The 18,988-nt window shown below is 38.7% G+C and overlaps 1 protein-coding gene across 8 annotated transcripts in view; it reads right to left on the reverse strand.

Annotated features, from left to right (window-relative positions):
- Positions 1-18,988, reverse strand: part of ATE1 (arginyltransferase 1) — a 168,830-nt gene that overhangs the window by 113,321 nt on the left and 36,521 nt on the right. For all 8 annotated transcript variants that reach the window (XM_032423335.1, XM_032423331.1, XM_032423334.1 and 5 more), the window contains one exon: positions 5,058-5,090. In XM_032423335.1, the coding sequence (XP_032279226.1) occupies positions 5,058-5,090 (33 nt within the window). The remainder of the gene's footprint in view (positions 1-5,057; positions 5,091-18,988) is intronic.

Genomic DNA, 18,988 nt, shown 5'->3' on the forward strand with positions numbered 1-18,988 from the left:
CAAACACCTCCCCTGTAGCTCTCCGCCTCCGAAATGCCGATAAGACTGCACCCTACTGGACTGGCTGGCAAAGTGTGATTCGGGAGAGAACTGCAAGAATCTTTTAGCCTCTGATATATAATCCCCTTTATTTACCTACATTTAATTGAAGACATCTGTAGGTGGTGCCACACAAAATGTAATTCAGACTTAGAAATGTCAATAAATATGTCTGTAAGGGAGAGGTCCGATGTAAACCTAGCAGGGGAGTGCACATCAGCAGCCACAGAGCCACATGAAATTAGGAATATAATGGAAATATGTTGCCTGACTTGACGAGGTGATAAAAGCTCTTTTCCCATAAAGCTTAATGAGCTCTATTAGTCTTCAGCTTACAGGAATGTAAAAGGGTCAGCCCCACAGAGGGAAGTAACTGACTCTCCACACATGGCTCCATTCAAATGACAGCAGATCAAATTACTGATGTAATTACTATAACCTGACAATTTCGTTAGATTCATGTGGCAGTTAACTGTTTAGGACTTACAACAAAGGGACATGGTTCATTCATACTAGTTTTGTGGACAAAATGAAGTTTAGAGTATCCTTCATTTGCAACTGCAAGTCTCATGTATTTTACGGTCTCTACCAGAATTATTTTTCTTTTCTTTTACTTTATTTTTTTTTTAAAGACTTTATTTGACAGAGAGACACAGCCAGAGAGGGAACACAAGCAGGGGGAGTGGGAGAGGGAGAAGCAGGCTTCCCGCAGAGCAGGGAGCCCGATGTGGGGCTCGATCCCAGGACCCTGGGACCATGACCTGAGCCGAAGGCAGACGCTTAACGCCTGAGCCACCCAGGCGCCCCGAATTATTTTTCTTTTAATCAGAATTAGGGAAGGTGTTTGGGTATTTATCATATTGTAAGTTTCCTTCTCCAGCTAAAACATAAGCTCAATGGCAAAATTAAACATTTGGGACTCCTAACACTCTCCTACTTTGGCTTTGCTTTGGCTCACGGGCGAAGGAGGTGGCAAAGGAACAGAATCCTGAGCTCAGTGCTGTTGGAAATCTGGGGGACAGCAGCCACTAACTATGCCATCAGGCAGCCCCCACAAAATTCCAGACTAGAAAAATTTCAACAGAAAGCCCTCAAGGTATTTCCCAAATACTTCAAGCAAACAAAAGCACATTGGTCATCTCTAATTTTGATTTTTTTTCCTTTCCCCATGTTCATAAGCTCAGTAAGAAAAGAGATTTAAACAAGGTAAAACACAACTCCGGATCATTAAGTGGAAAAAGCAGATCAGACAGAAAATGACAGAAACTATCACTAAAATTTGATCATACTTTCCCTCTACTTTTCACCAAAGATTAAAGCTTCTGCATGTAGATTCTCAATATTTAGCCAGATGCAATTAAAAAAATATTTGTTTGGTACAACTCTAGCTGTGCAGTTGGTAAACTCCAAGCCCTATCTATACCTGAGAGCATCCAAAGATCCTGATCTTAAGTAGCTACAATCTTGCTAGGAAGACTGTTAACCATATTGAAACATACATGTTAGGCCTTGTGTGTTTTTAGCTGACCACTGCCAGATTATGGGTAAAGTCCTGTTACTTGCAGCCTCAGCCCCACCTAGCTCACTCCCTCATCCAACCGTTAACAAATGTTCATCCAGTGCGTCCACTGTACTATTCACTACACTGAGATCAGAAACCCAAGCGAGAAAAACAGGGTCCTCTCTCACTGGGCTTACAGCTGAGAAAAATCTATTAGTGAGGTCTCTTTAGAAGGATCTTTGCCATTGTTAACACTGCCCCAGTAGCGCAGTGGACATCAAGAGCCAGCCTCCTTATTCACTCCATGTCCAGGTAAGCCAATCCAGCCTAAATGTCTTCTGCTCAAAACCATTCTTCCTGATTACTCCTCAAAGCTCTTGCTGAAATCAGAGTTCAGCCTTAAACCTTATCGACATTCTCTTCACCTAAGCTCCTGCAATTTCTCCCCACCCACCTTTTTCCCCCAAGACTAGACCCTGTTTGCACATCAGTCAGAGACTTGCCTGATGTACTTTCCAAACACTAACTACAAAAGTCACCACTAAACACCTACCAAGGTATCTCTTCTCCCCATTGTGGCTCCTTCATGGAAGAGCAAAGGGTGAAACAATTTAACATCTTGTGTATCTTCTTAACTAATTTCTGTATGCTTAAATTATTTTTAAACTGAGATCTGCATGTATAATCTTGCGTCCTACTTCTTTCACTGTTTTGTGCATCAGCACATACTCATGAATATGCATAATCCCCATTTTAATGGCTGTAGAGTGTTCTATCCATAATATGGCTGTCTATACCATTATTTACTCCTCCTACTGCTGGACATTTAGACTGTTCATAAATCTTTTGCCATTATCAATAATGCTGTTAGGGCACCTGGGTGGCTCAGATGGTTAAGTGTCTGCCTTCAGCTCAGGTCACGATCTCCAGGTCCTGGGATCAAGCCCCATGATGGGCTCCCAGCTCAGCAGGGAGCCTGCTTCTCCCTCTCCCTCTGCCCTTCCCCCGCTTATGCTCTCTCTGTCTCTCTCTCAAATGAGTAAATTGAAAAAAAAAAATCTTAAAAATAAATAAATAAATAAATAAAGCTGTAATAAACATTTAGGCAAATTTTGTCCTCACTTCTAATTATTTCTCTGGCAGTGATTCTTAGACTAGAATTACTCAGGCACACAACCCACAGGTATGAATTTATATAGGGTGTTTAATGTAGACGACCAAACTGATTTCTGTATAGGATAAAGTTTAAAAACATCCCATCCCACCATATCATCCTAAGCATTCATTAAAAAAAAAAAAAAGATTTCTAAATAGGTAAGCAAGCATTTATCACTGTTCTTTTAAACTACACTTCTTTGATTACTTACAAGGTTAAACTCTTAAAACATTTATTATCATTTGTATTTCACCACACTATCTCATAAAATCCAACGAAAAATTATGGGAAAGAAAATAGTACATTTTAAAATTGATTCCAGGAGATCATTAAGTATAATAACCTTGTTATCACACTCTCCCCAAACTGCCTTTTAACTATATATGTTTTCACGAACAAAAGTAAGGATTTTTAACAGAAGCAAATCTTATTTTTCCATCCTTTCCTTTGTGATACTTCCCATTCTGCTATGCTTAAAAAATGCTTCATCAGGGCACCTGGGTGGCTCAGTTGGTTAAGCAACTGCCTTCGGCTCAGGTCATGATCCTGGAGTCCCAGGATCGAGTCCCGCGCATCGGGCTCCCTGCTCAGCGGGGAGTCTGCTTCTCCCTCTGACCCTTCCCCCTCTCATGTGCTCTCTCTCTTTCTCTCAAATAAATAAAATCTTAAAAAAAAAAAAATGCTTCATCAACTGAAGAGTAAATTGTATAATTTATACTGTCTTCAAATTTCTTATGGTTTGCTTTTATTGTTTTCGCCCTAAACTTCATTTAAAATTCTATGTGACAGGCATTGTGTTCAGTGTTTGCCACACACTATTTCATTTCATTTTAATAACCATAAAGTATTACTATTTCCATCTTTAGATTAACCAAAAGATGAAATGACTTGCTCATAGGCCAACCAAGCCTCTGACATTTCAAAGCCCAGAGTCTGTCCAAACATAGCTTTGTTTCCCCCTTGATCCTGGATATTTAGAAAATGTGACCAAACTTGGATGGTACTCTCTGGCCCCGTCAGTTTCCCCTGGCAATCATCGAACTGGTCTCTAAGAGTATTTAATGTGCTAGGCTGGGCTACACCACACACCCACAACGTTCCAGTAATTTCATGAACACGGTGTTACCGAAGCAGAACAGGGAACACTGCCTCTATATGGAGAGGTGCCGGAGGGCCAGGCGGTGGGCAAAACCTGGAGGCTCAACCTGAAGAGGGACAGGATTTGAGCAAGCTGGGAATGGGGGAAGGGAACATAAAGTGCAATAAACAGAAGCAAAAGGAAGAACAAGGGAAAGGCAGAGAACAGTGTCTTACTGTGTGGGGCTGCAGTACAACCCAAGAGGAAAATACAAAATACCACTAAGGTTTGAGCAGCACTTTATTTATTGAACTCACTTGAACTCATGACCCTGGGATCAAGACCTGAGCCTGAGCCACCCAGCTGCCCCTGAGTAGCACTTTAAAAACGCTGCCATGTCCACTGCTTCGTCGGAAAGGTAGGAATTATCATTTGCATTTTAAAGATAAGAAAACCCAGACTCAGGGAAGTTGCGATTTGCCCAGTGTGACCGGTAAGGGAAGGCATGCTCTGAAAACCAGCTTTGGTTCTGAGTGCAAGCATCTCTACTCCGCAGCCTCCTCTTTCCTCCTCCTTCCTCAAAGCCTCACCTGTCTTGGGTCAACTCACAGGTCAGCTGCTTTCCTAAATATCTTTATCTCACAGTGTTATCACCGGGAGTCTCAGCTCTACCCCGCAGAACCATTATAAGGACTCAAGGTGGAAGTGAATGAAGCACTGAGAGAGGGGGAGGGGAGAGGAGCGGGGAGAGAGGGAGGGAGGAGGGGACGGAGAGGGAGACAGAGGAAGGGAGCATGCCTGTGTTTAAGAAAAGCTCAGTAACAGGTAAGTCCTTTGCTCTTCCCTCATCAACTCAGGGGTTTGAAAAAGTGCTCTCAAACCAACAGAAACTTGCCTGACAACATCCCCCCCACCCCTTGACTCCTGCAGCTCTTGGTTACCGGTTAACAGCCAGGGCAGTTAAGACAGAATAAGGCTAGTGTCAACAGTTAACAAGGAAGCAGATACAGTAAGGCTCTTTACAATGCAAGACTGATTTCAGTTTACTTAAAAAAAAAAAAAAGAAAATGTTCTTAAAAAGAAGCAATGACCTGTTATGAAGGTGAGCAGTTTTATAACTTAACAGGAATTCTTATTCTAAACAAAGTCTGTATTCATCTCATTACCATTATTGAAGAGTATGTGTTAAAACAAAATGATCACCTCTAATTTATCAACAAAACATACCAATAGTGATGTCCAATTAGTGATCCTAGTATTAAGGTCAGGGAGTAAACTCTTACCTCCAGAGGTGAGCTGCAAAGGAACCTTGTGAACTGCAGAGTCATATTTGAATATCAGGATCAGTTTCATCCAATAAATGGGAAGCAAAAGACAACAAAAAAGGAAAAAGGAAAAATTATTATTATATATCTTTTCAATAACAGCATGTAAACTAAACTTTAAAGTCAATAAAATTAACGTTTTTGATACATTGTGTGGTTCATCCACAGAGTATAGAAAAGTTCAATCTAGCCCATAGTTGGTATTTGAATTAGTGTAAATAAAATCTGTATAAAATCTATATAAAAATGAATTAAAGCACAACAAATTAGTCTTAAAAGCTTTCATTTTTTAAGGTTTCCTCTTACAACCCCTACATAATAAAACATCCTCCAAGGGAGGAGTTAGCAATCTTCCTGACAATGAATGCCACAGGCAAAATTAAGTAAAGGCCAAGAGAAGGAAAAGATAGAAACCAAAGGGGAACCAAGAAAAGAAATAAAAAGTCAAGAGCAGGCGAGGAGGCGGGGTGAGCAAGAGTGAGACCAGGGGAGTCACGCCCACACCGGTGCCTGGCCCCAGGGTTCACCCCTCTGCCTTCCTCCTTCTCAGCTCACACGCATCCTTGTTCTATCATCTCTTTCTCTGACACATGCCAAGGCTTACAGAATTTCATCTGAAACTAAGTGTTACATATGCCGTTTCTCAGCATTTAAATAAAAAAACATAAATTTTGGCAGGGTAGGGAGGAGCCAGGGGCAAATGACAAAGCAAACTGCAGGTTAGCTCTGAAACGAGGACTGTCACATAACTCCATGTATATTCATGATGATAATGCATATTTTTAGATGTTATTTATAAAATCAATGTTTCAAATCCTTTGAGAGTTACTGTAATAGTAAAATACCCAAGTAGTATAAACTCTTGATCTCTCTGAATGCAAAATAACTACAATAAAATGCTATAGCAGGCCTGTTTCCAAGCACTCTTGAACTTCCTCTCCACAACAAAACTAGCTAGTACTCACAGGGAATACAAATAATTTGATTCTCTTTTAGAGATACACTTGAAATATTTCTCAGTGAAATTACATGATGTCTGGGATTTCCTTCAAAATCACTGGGGGGTCAGGAGGGAACTATTGTAGGATAGTGTGTAGATAAAACAAGACTGGCCATTATATTAAACTGGTAAGAAAAGAAGATGAATATATGCAGATTCATTATATGACTCTATTTTGTGAATATTTCCAGTTTTCTATAATAAAGTTTAAAAAGCATATCAGATACTTCCTCCCCACAAAACTAAAGCAAATATATTCATAAAATGTTACTAGTGCACACCAAAGCCATGTAATTAACTAGTATCATTTAGGTCCTAGTTACTTTAGTAACTTTTTTCTTAATTTAAATATCAATATGCAATTTGATTATATTAACTGTTAAAGGAACTTTCTGAAAGTGCAAGATATACCAAAATTTTAAGTTTTCATAATGCTGATATGTAACAAATTAATTCTGTTGAAATTTAAAGTGCAATCTTGTGATCTTGAGTTATTTTCATAGTAGCCCAACACAAGACAATCCCTATTCTTCCTCCCAGGAGTAAAAAGTAAGAACAAAGTTTTAACAGTGGAGAAAAATGAGGTATGGCGAATTTTTATTTCAAAATGAGAAAGCTGCTCTTGCACGGTTTCTGGGCTTTTCTCCACTATGTGCATGTCAACTATATGGTACGCATTATACTTCAGAACTGAGAAGTAGTTCTGGTTCAGTAGTAACTGATGCATCAGTTAGGATGGAGGTCACTTTAAATAACAATAAAGAGAAGCATATGATTACTCTCCAAGAAAACGAAGTTCTCCTTGCAGGTCCAGTAACTGACACACACCTTTGTCACGTGTGTATGTAACACTCCCGTCACAGCTTTTTCAAAATAGACCTAAAAATTCCTACCCTGCCTGAAGCTGCCGAAACATGAAGTACATAAGTAAAAGTTCTCAATTCCCGAAGCAGTGAAAACAGAATAACAAATCACAAGGTGCACATTCACTCTCCTATTCAAAGGACATGAAAAGGTCCAAAAATGCTGTTTCTTGATTAGTGCACCAGAAAACCCACTGCTAGTTCCCTTCAGTTAGTCAGCAAATTTTCATTGTGAAACGACATGTATTATATTCAATACAAATGGTAATACTTTGAAAAAGAACTATAAAAAAGCAAATTAATTATTACAAAATGTATTTGTACATACACTGTAACTGACAGTAGAAACAGATGCCTTCTCACAAATACCATCAGAATGTCTGATCAGTATAAAAATGGCTCAATGTTGCTGTTACAACAACTAAAAAAACTATGGCCACAGTCCCGTAGTCCACATTAATACCACTTTTCTAACATAGTTATATTAATGCAGCTATTTAAAAAATATTACGTTATGGGCATAGTTAATAAGCTTAAGAGAAAGATCCTATTTTAGATATTTATGCAAAATGTTGAGAAAATAAAGAATTTAATATGTTTACAAAATATCTTACTGATTTTACAGATAGGAATATACTTCGTCATTCTAGAAACAACTGGAAGTAAATATAGCCATAGTTTTTATCTATGTTATTTTTTTTTTAATTTTTAAAGATTTATTTATTTATTTATTTATTTGACAGAGACAGACACAGCGAGAGAGGGAACACAAGCAGGGGCAGAGGGAGAGAGAGAAGCAGGCTTCCTGCTGAGCAGGGAGCCCGATGTGGGGCTCGATCCCAGGACCCTGGGATCATGGCCTGAGCCAAAGGCAGACGCTTAACGACTGAGCCACCCAGGCGCCCTCTTTCTATGTATCTATTTTAAAGACTACTTCTGAGAAATGTTGATTTAATATAGTTGAAAATAGGAACAACCTGCCTGACATTTGGCTTTTCAAATGCAAACAGGTACGTTTTTCAATAACAACATTAATAACATTATTACTTGGACTCACTTGCTAAAATTCATAAAAATTTTGTCAATGATCTCGTCTACTCCTGAATTTTTTTTTTTAATATTTTATTTATTTGACAGAAAGCAAGAGAGCACAAGCAGGGGGAGCAGCAGAGAGAGAAGGAGAAGCAGGCTCCCCACGGAGCAGGGAGCCCGATGTGGGGTTCGATCCCAGAATCCTGGGATCATGACCCGAGCAGAAGGCAGACACTTAATGATTGAGCCACCCAGGTGCCCCTGAATTTTTTTTTTTAATTTTATTTATTTTTTGACAGAGAGAGAGACAGCGAGAGAGGGAACACAAGCAGGGGGAGTGGGAGAGGGAGAAGCAGGCTTCCCGCTGAGCAGGGAGCCCGATGCGGGGCTCGATCCCAGGACCCTGGGATCATGACCTGAGTCCAAGGCAGACGCTTAACGACTGAGCCACCCAGGCACCCCGCCCCGACTTTTTTTAAATAGTAAGTATGTTCCTTATTTAGCATCCAGGCATAAAGGGCATCAGTGCCATTTTAAAAACCTTTCAGGCCTCTAAAAAGGGAAAAAGGATAGACCCAGATCAGTTCTCATGTTCCATACTACTTACTGACCTTCCTTCTCTTAAAGTATTCTTATCACTTCTAGCTCCATTGGTAGCCTATGTCATAACACCTTCTCATTCCTTCCAGAGAAGCACTTAGTGCTTACCAAAATTTTTTCAACAGTTTTCCAAGCACACAAAATTGTAGTTAAGCTTCTTGTCAGTTATGATCAGAAAGTTCTTTCTTTTTCCAAGACTTGTTATCAACCATGCCTGTTATGCTGGAGGGGGGGGGGGGCGGTGGAGAGGGTGAGGGAGGCAAGAAGGAGAGAAGAATGCGCACTACTGGTTTTGTCAAAATATCCCGTTAAAACTATAATCAACTATTTATCTTTGTAATATAAAACATTCAACACATAAGTAATATAAGCTACTATATACCTGAAATGCCTTTTCTGGTTTAATAAGGAACCATGTTAAATTCCTATATTTTGACAAAAAAAGAAACACTAAACAGCAATTTTTTATAAGATAAGGCACAACTTTTTTTTTCTAAACCGAAGAACATCAGTGAGTTATGCCTACATGTCAAAGTGGAATTCAAGTCTTTCTTACAACTGTTTGTATAGATTACCCGAAATGTCCTTGCATTAACAAAATACTTCTGCTGCTGTTTCCTTGACCTTTCACCCTAGCATACGGTACTTACAAATTGTCAGGGGACAAGTCTAATGATTTTAGATTATAACCTAACAAAATCTTTATTTAAAACCTAAATCATACGCAATGTAAGACACTTAAGTTTTTCTATCAGGAATTTGGAAGTTTTGATTAAGAATCTAAAGTTAAATTAGGCTCCCTTTCCATTCTCCCACAACTGCTGGTACATATTTGGACTACTGGAAATTGACTGTTTTAAGGCAGTGCAAGAACTAAGTTTTATGTTAGGAATGTGTTTCTCGTGGGGGCGCCTGGGTGGCTCAGTCGTTAAGCGTCTGCCTTTGGCTCAGGTCATGATCCCAGGGTCCTGGGATCGAGCCCCGCATCGGGCTCCCTGCTCCGCGGGAGGCCTGCTTCTCCCTCTCCCACTCCCCCTGCTTGTGTTCCCTCTCTCGCTGTGTGTCTCTGTCAAATAAATAAATAAAATCTTTAAAAAAAAAAAAAAAAGAATGTGTTTCTCATGAATCTCCAACTCTTAAAAATTAATCTGATTCCACAGAAGAAAAAAGTTTTATTATTTCATTTCACTGCAGAAAAACAAAATCTTCAAAGGCAGCCTACACAGCTAACACCCATTTAAAAAGTCATCCAGAGAATGGAAATTAAATCTGTACTTAGCAGGGAGTCACAACTAAGGTCTGATGGCAAAGATCCTGTTTATCCTCATTTCAGTGGGGAGTAAAGGCAATCCTCAGCTTCCTTTCTAGAGCTACTCTCTAGTCCACCTGCCCGCAAGGTGGCTGAAAGGACTAACTGCTTGCACTGGCTTACTTGGTTAGAACTGGAACCTTTGGACTAGTCATTAAGCTTCAATAAATCTTAAAAGAGGACAAGGAAAATCATATTTACATTCTAAGGTATTTAAACCTATGTCCCCCAAGCCACTAAATGCCCTTTTTTGCCAACAGAAAGGAAGAACAATGATCTAAGAATTGGTCTGGAATCTCACTAGCTTAATCTACTTGAGTAAGTACCTTCAATTATTGGGGCCTTAGTTTTCTATCTGTAAAATGATTTCAGCCAAACCAGTCTCACCAACTGGTATCCTGTGGTACACCAAGTTCCTGAGACACTCTCTAAAACATGATTCCATGGCCAAGTAAGTTCAAGAAATGCTGCCTATTATTGCCGCCTCACCTCCCCTTCCTCATCCTAGAGAATTATAAGGTATACTGATAAATTAAAGGCTTCGAGACTTCCTTCCATTAAAAACAAAAAAATCCTACAAGATAAGTAAATTCTGGGGATTGAAAGCACAGCATTGTGATCACATCTAACAACACTGTACCATATACTGAAAGTTGCTTAAAAAAAAAAAAAGTAGATCTTAAGTGTTTTCATGACAAAAGAGAAATGGTAACTATGTAATATGATCAAGGTATTAGCTAACACTATGGTGGTAATCACACTGCAATATATCAAATCAAATCAGCATGTTGTAGACCTCACACAATACTCTGTGTCAATTATATCTCAATAAAGTTAGAAAAACAAAAAACTCTTCAACTTTATTTAATCTAGTGCTTTCCAAAGTTACATGACGAGGAAGTTTTGTTTTTTGGTTTTTAATTTCATGTAACATTTATTAACATTGTGTAGAATATTCTACAAAACTCATTCTGGGAAATACTACCAGCTCTGATTCAGTTTCCCCAATCTGTATTTAATAAAAATGCTCACTGAAAATACTCCATATAGCTTTTTACAGTATGAAAAATCTAATACGAACTATCAGTGAATTACTGGTCCCCTTTTCCCCCCTTTTAAGAGTTATGGTTCCTATCCAAAATTATCCCTCCCAGTATAGGATTTAGCACTTTAGATGGGTGAATGGCTAATGTTCAAGCCAACACCATGGAAAGAACTATAATAAAATGCCTCTTGAAAGATTCTAGTATCTCCCCAGAATCACAAAAGCCCATAACAGTAATACACAGAGCTTCATAGCTTTTGCTCTGTGTTGAGTCCAGTTGGCTAATGCACGTCCTAATTAGTGAGCTACTTCGATGCATACTCTTTTACTACTTGCCACTCTCTAATTTCTAAGAGCAATAGAGATTTGGGCAATAACTAAGTCATTCATTACCACTAACTCACTGCATGTATTCACTATAATGATAGTTGTAGGTCTTATAAATAGTGACTCTGTAACTATTAATACAAATAGCATATATTTTAACTTATTAAAAATTCATTTATTATTTACTACCTCCAACTACTGTGCTTCTGTTTCTAAAATTAAATGGTTAAGATTGCAAGATGAATCTATAATCCAGATAAGAATATAATTCTACAGCTTTAAGAGCTCAAAGAGAATGGAATTTAAAAGAATTTCGTTGTTTTGCAAAATTACCAGCACCAACAATCACCATAAACAGAGTTCATATCAAAGAGAAAGAAAAGGAAGTTCTTGGCAAAGTCACCAAAATGAACACCAACTAAAAAAAAGACTCATGTATTGGTGACATCATGTGTTGATTCCAGAATCATTTGCTTCTCTAATAGAAGAATCATTTTGGGGGTGCCTGGGTGGCTCAATCGGTTAAGTGTCTGCCTTAGGGTGCCGCTCAGGGTCCTGGGATCGAGCCCCATATCGGGCTCCCTGCTCAGTGGGGAGCCTGCTTCTCCCTCTCTGTCCGCCTGCCGCTCTGCCTACTTGTGTGCCCTCTCTCTCTCTGTCAAATAAATAAATAAAATCTTTAAAAAAAAAAAAAAAAGGGCAGTATTCACAAAAGCTAAGATATCTTTACCCTATGATTGAGGGATTTAATTCCTAAGTATACACCCAAGAGAAATGAGTGTCATGTCCATGAAAAGGCAGTACAAGAAAGTTCATAGCAACTTTATTCGTAATAGCCCCAAAGTGGAAACCATCTGCATGCCCATCAGCAGAGAATGGACTAACTGTCCATTATCCGTAACAGTGGAAGACTACACAGGACTGAAAGAAAACTACTGCTGCACACAGTATACGTGAAGCTCACAACAGAGAGCTGCGTAAAAAGAGGACACAGAAGAGTATATATTGCATGATTATTTTTATATGAAGCTTAAGAACATGCAAATCTAATCTTATGGTCAGAAGAGTAGCTGCCTCTAGGTGAGAGCATACTGACTAGAAAAGGAGCCTTTTGGCATGCTAAAAATGTTATTTCTTAATCTGAATGGTGATTAAGGGGCATATACAAATGTAAAATTTCAATAAGCTGCAAACTTAAGATTTGTGAGCTTTGCTGTATATAAATTTAAAAATTAATTTCAAAAAAGAAAATAAAAGAAGAAAAAACTACTGAGCTCCTCCTGTGGATTTTTCCTAAAAATTATTTAAGCCACAGAATTTTATAGCTAAAAGGAATCTTGGTGATTATCTAGTCCAGCTCCCCTAGCTTACATCTGGATAAACTGAGGCCCACACGTTTTACATTTGATAGCAGCAAAACTAGGGTTAGAACCTAGAAGCCTTTCTAGGTTCTCGCTTTCCCTCCATTAAACCAAGGACTCAACACCACCATTAATCAGAACTCACACGAAGGCAGTAACACCCAGGGATACCAAATCTCAGTTATAAAACAACAGTAAAATATGGTGATAAATAGATGTTTGGTAACACAGAAACAAAGCAACTAACAAGTCCACAACAGAATGCATCATGTTTATGATAATGACAAATTCAGCCAACAAATGGCAAAAAGGCAGGATTTTAAAAATATGTTCACAAGCAACAAAAATGAGGAAGATATCCCGTGTCCCATTTCCCAGCCTTGCCAGTGTCCCTGCCCTCATGTGAGCTCGTCATGTCTCCTCATGTACCTCCCGACGACACACACGAGCTCTTCATTCAGGTGTCTGCCAAGAACCCCTCCCTTCAGAGCCTCTTCCCGACATCCTTCCCTGTCACCACAACCACTCTAACCCTCCCCTTTTCTTCATCAACTGTTAGCACATATTACTCTGACACCATCCTGCATGCTTTTTATCTTCCTCACCGGTGTGTAATCTGAGGGTAAGAAATTTTCTGTCTTGTTCACTATGCTGCATCCCTGGAGTCTAAAATAACGCCTGGCACACAGCAGGAACTCAATATTTGCTGCTTAAATGCCTACATGCGTTCATTCATGACTTGACTTAATCATAAACAAATAAATGAATATTCATATTATTTCCTTTTCCCCTATGTTTCTTCATGGCCCCCGGCTACTTTGTAGAAGTGGGTCACACCTGCTCAAGGTGAGATGCCATAACCAGAGAGAAGAGGTCACCAGTGACCAAGACCTGCTATCACTGAAGAAACACCTGTGCCCTTCTCATTTGATCTTCTCAGGAAGCCAGTGTCCTCCAGAAACACCTTTCATTTCCTGCAGAGAAACTTCCAGGAAGTATTTTTGAGGAGCAACTACTCAAGAGACTGAGGACAAAACCAGGTATCATTAAATGACACTAAGTTGGGCAAAAGAATTCAAATTGACCTTGAAAAACTGGGTGTCTTTCAAAAATCTGAATGAACTGAATTAAGGATAAGCAGAAAATACAGAGCCTAGAAATAAAAATTAGCAGGAAACCACAATCAAGACAAAATTTATTTTAAAAGTCCTCTGGTCAAAATACTAAGAAATAAATATATTATCAGTAATCTAATTATTATTAAAAACTAATACTTGATCTTATTAACAAACATACTGGGGTGCCTGGGTGGCTCAGTCATTAAGCGTCTGCCTTCGGCTCAGATCATGATCCCAGGGTCCTGGGATCGAGCCCCGCATTGGGCTCCCTGCTCCGCGGGAAGCCTGCTTCTCCCTCTCCCACTCCCCCTGCTTGTGTTCCCTCTCTCGCTGTGTCTCTCTCTGTCAAATAAATAAATAAAATCTTTAAAAAATATATTAATAATGGTTATAGGTACTGCTTGCACACTTATCAAGTCAACTGATTTCAAGCAAGATCAAATATCTCCACATCATACCAGGTATATATATTTCCAATAATTTTTTTAAAGATTTATTTATTTGAGAAAGAGAGAGAAGGAGAGAGTTGGAGGAGGGACAAAGGGAGAGGGAGAGAAGTAGACACCCTGCTAAGTTGAGGAGCCCGACACGGGGCTTGATCCCATGACCCAGAGATCATGACCTGAGTCAAAATCAAGAGTCGGATGCTCAAGTGACTGAGGCACCCAGGCTCAGTTATTATTAATATAAAAATTATTTCCAATAATTTTTAATATTATTAATATTTTAACATTTTTAACATTAATGCAAACCTATGTAAGGATGTTTATTACAGTATTTTAAAATCCATTTTATTTGTTAAATAAAATGAGCAAAGGACCGTGTCTTACTCATGTATGTATCCCTAGGACCTACCACAGTGATTGGAACATGCTAAGAATTCAATGTTTACATGACTGGTTAAACAGAAAAATCACCCTCCTCCACAGCTAAGAAAGGAACATGGAGCAATTCTAAATATAAAATTTTGAGCTATTTCTAGAATGACAAACAGAAAAACAAATACACACACACACACACACATATAGCAATATTTACAGACCTACAAAAATATATCCCCTATTTCCCTTAAAGACAGAATTATGCTCTGGATAAATAATCATGTATATAATATGTATTTTTTTACCTTTACAACTAACTACTGACTAGAATAAAATCAACTACTTTTTAATCATGCAAGCAGTTACCTAAAATTATTTGGCATATCAAATGAATTAGCATAGCAAAAACACAAACTTTCCTTGTTTATTAGACTAGTTATCAATAGGCAGTATTGTTCACTTGTCAAGTCACTACCAGGAGGTCATAAAACCTGAGGCCCCACAGATTTAATGGCAAAAGCAGAGCTAACACACAAGAGCTAAAGACAAATGGTGCTCACGACAAGATTATTCCTATCACCTGAGCTTTGCACTCACTAAAATGTGCTTAACTCATTGTAGGTAAATTTCTCAACACTCTCTCTCAGGAAATTCAAAACAGCTTTTACTTATATAGAAGGACAACTGTCAAGAGCTTTTGATATCATCTGAATTCTTTTTGCTTCACGACACAAGTTTCAAGAACACTATTTTCTTTCTGAGTAGCTTTCCATTTGGCAACAAGTCAGCTCTCTCTCCAGCTGTTTCTCAAGAACAAGCAACTCAGCTACTCACTCACACAGTGCGTGTTCACTGGGCATCTACTCCATTCCAGACACTCTGCTGGGCATTGTGGATTTCTGATTCTGGCACCGTATTTTTATAAGTAGGTACAACAGCACAAAGTATGCTACAGATTATGGTAAACTAATGAGCTAATTTTTCAAAAGGAGAGATGTACTCTAAGAATAAGCAAGAATCTCTATCACAAGAGTAAAAAAAGAGCAGAAGCATTCATAGTTCCTTTGTCTCCCACTGTAAGTAAAGCAATTAAGAAATACATGTACAAATCTTCACCAACTAATCCCTTTTATAAGTTTTATGTGGTATCATGGGATTTTAAAGACTCAAATTACGTATCAATGAACCAACTGGTTTTGAATAATACTTTTTTCCTTTGAAAGAACTAATTCAAATTTAACATTAAAATTTCAAACATGTGATCTTTTAATTCAAACAAATATTTGAATTACAATGGAAAAACAAAACAAAAAAGAAAAATATAATTCATTTGTAAATGCTGGCAGGATGGGCCAGAAGTATCCCTTATTTGCCCTTGACCTCAGTATTCTCTGATGATTCTTAATGGTTTATGATCATTGCATTCTAGCAACCAAAGTTTAGTCAATGATTATTTAACCAAGCACCTTTACCTTTATTTAATCCTCATGACAAACCCGGCTGTACTATTCCACCGCCCCCCACCCCGTGTTTACAAATGAGGAATCTGAAATGAATAAAGCAGAGGAATCAGAAACTTGCTCAAAGCCACACAGACACAGGTAGTAAGTGGGCAAGATAAGATTTTTTTTTGCTTTATTGCTCTCTTCTGGAGTTTTGTCTTTAGTTTCAATATCTGAAATTCTGGAGTAGCTTGATAACTGACTGCTAGTTATGTAATAAGTATAACAGTACAGAAAACAGTACACAAAAATAGTACAGCAGGGTTTGTCATGAGGATTAAATAAAGGTAAAGGTGCTTGGCTAAATAATCATTGACAAAACTTTGGTTGCTAGAATGCAGATGATCATAAACCATTAGGAATTCTCAGAGAACACTGAGGTCAAGGGCAAATAAAGCAGGAATGCAGAGTCAGGTTAATCAGGAATCAACATCCCGGGCACCTGGGTGGCTCAGGTGGTTAGGCCTCCGACTCCTGGTTTCAGCTCAGGTGGTGATCTCATGAGTCATGGGATTGAGCCCTGCCTTGGGCTCTCAGCTCAGCAAAGAGTCTGCTTGCTCTCTCCCTCTGCCCCTCTGCCCATGCGTGCAAGTCCTCTCTCTCTCTGTCTCTCAAATAAGTAAATGTTAAAAAAAAAAAAAAAATCAACATCCATTTCATGCCAAACACTCCCCTTGACAGCCTAACATTCCATGTCATTGTCCTATCCCTCAGCTTTCAGAAAACAATGTAAACATGTATATATTAACTATGAGAGTTACTGTTACACTTACATAACTAGCAGTCAATTATCAAGCTACTCCAGAATTTCAGATACTGAAACTAAAGACAAAACCCCAGAAGAGAGCAATAAAGGTTAAAATGAGGATGCAAAACAATGCTTATGTCCCCAACTCACAGAAAAATCCCTTAAGCTCCTTTTCCCGTTTTCCTCCTGACCACTACTTTACTAACAATAAACCTGGCGATCTAATTTCCAAGCCAATAAATAATTCCTACTCCTTCCTTACACCTGCTCTACTTTTCCTTAATACTTATCCCCTGCTAACCTACTATATAATTTACTAATTTATTATGCTTATTTTTTAAATGACTATCTCTGACCACCCACTCCCACCTCTGAATGTGAGCTCCCCAAGAGCAAGGGATCTTTATGTGACTTCTTCACTCATTTGCTAACTGTACCAAGTGCCTCTGGAAGAGTATCTGGCACTCATAAGTGCTCATAAATATTTTAACTAAACATCAAGAAACCACAAATTAGAAAGAAAAAGAATGCTGGGGCGCCTGGGTGGCTCAGTCGGTTAAGCGTCTGCCTTCGGCTCAGGTCATGGTCCCAGGGTCCTGGGATCGAGCCCCGCATCGGGCTTCCTGCTCAGCGGGAAGCCTGCTTCTCCCTCTCCCACTCCCCCTGCTGGTGTTCCCTCTCTCGCTGTGTCTCTCTCTGTCAAATAAATAAATAAAATCTTTAAAAAAAAAAAAAAAAAAGAAAGAAAAAGAATGCTGAAACTAGACAGGCTAATACAATTAACAATTGACAGCAAAAAAAAAAAAAAAGGGAAAAAGATTAAAATAGAGAAACACGTGAGAGAAAAAAGGAGTCATCTGAGGGCGTGTGCGAAATGCAGCAAGAACAGCACGTTCCTGAGGGACTAGGAGAACCATTACCAGCAGGCGAGTCCTGCGCAGCATTCTGTGTGAGAAGGCAGGGAAGAACAAGGCAGTCATTTTAAATGATTAGAGTACATAAAACTTTAGCAACAAAAATGTTCCAATTATTGGAAAATCTGCTTATGCTGAACGTTTCATTCACTGATGTCAGTTATTCTTTGCAGACATTGCTCTGCCACTAGCTACTATGTTATCCTGGACAACCCACTTTAATTCTCTAAATAAGAGAATTTACTTTATACAATCACTAAGGTCCTTTCATCTCTAATGTCGTACAATACTATGATTTTATAATCTGAGACAAGTTTTAGATATTACTGACAAAAGAAATTTTAATGAAAAATGTTCTTTTTTTTTAAAGATTTATTTATTTGAGAGAGAGAGCAAGAGACAGTGCAGGAGAGAGGGGCAGAGGGAGAGAGAGAGAGAATCTCAAGCGGATTCCCCACTGAGCAGGGCGCTTGATGCACAGCTGGATCCCAGGACCCTGAGACCAGGACCTGAGCCAAAACCGAGAGTTGGACACTTAATAGACTGAGCCACCCAGGCACTCCTAAAGGGAAAATGTTCTTAGTGATAGCTGTAATTCCACCTCTTTGCATCTCCCCCCAAATTAACATTATCCTGGGGATATAATCATGCCTCTGTTCTAATATATTTAGGTAAGTGATTCAAAAGCTTTAGTAACTTAACTACTGTTAGTGACAAATGTCTTGAAACAAACTGAAGACACACCACAATACAATCCCTTGACTTAGGGGCTGTTCATAAAAAGTGGCTTTTTTGATTGATTGTGCAAATAACCGTCTAAGCCTTCTACTTCATTCAAGCAAGTTATCCCTGGGCTTAAAAATAAATAACAAATATTTCAAAATGCTGAGAACTTGCCATCATTCAAATTCTGTTAATTATGTAACAGTTATTTATAAAATAGTACGTGCCTATACACGACTGTCTGATTTTCCTACATAATTGAAGAAAAATGTCAGTCTGATACAATGAATACTTTTCTAAACATAAGTCATTATTTTCATATACATAGAGAAAAACTATTAAGAGAAAAATGGTTAATGGCTTCTTTAGGTTAAGTTCCAGAAAATACTCAAATCTCTAAGAAGCAAAGACTCATTTATTTTATTTATTTTTATTTATTTATTTGACAGAGAGAGACACAGTGAGAGAGGGAACACAAGCAGGGGGAGTGGGAGAGGGAGAAGCAGGCTTCCCGCGGAGCAGGGAT

This window comes from Phoca vitulina, unplaced genomic scaffold (genome assembly GCF_004348235.1).
Source record: "Phoca vitulina isolate PV1807 unplaced genomic scaffold, GSC_HSeal_1.0 scaffold28, whole genome shotgun sequence".
In the NCBI taxonomy this organism is placed as follows: domain Eukaryota; kingdom Metazoa; phylum Chordata; class Mammalia; order Carnivora; family Phocidae; genus Phoca; species Phoca vitulina.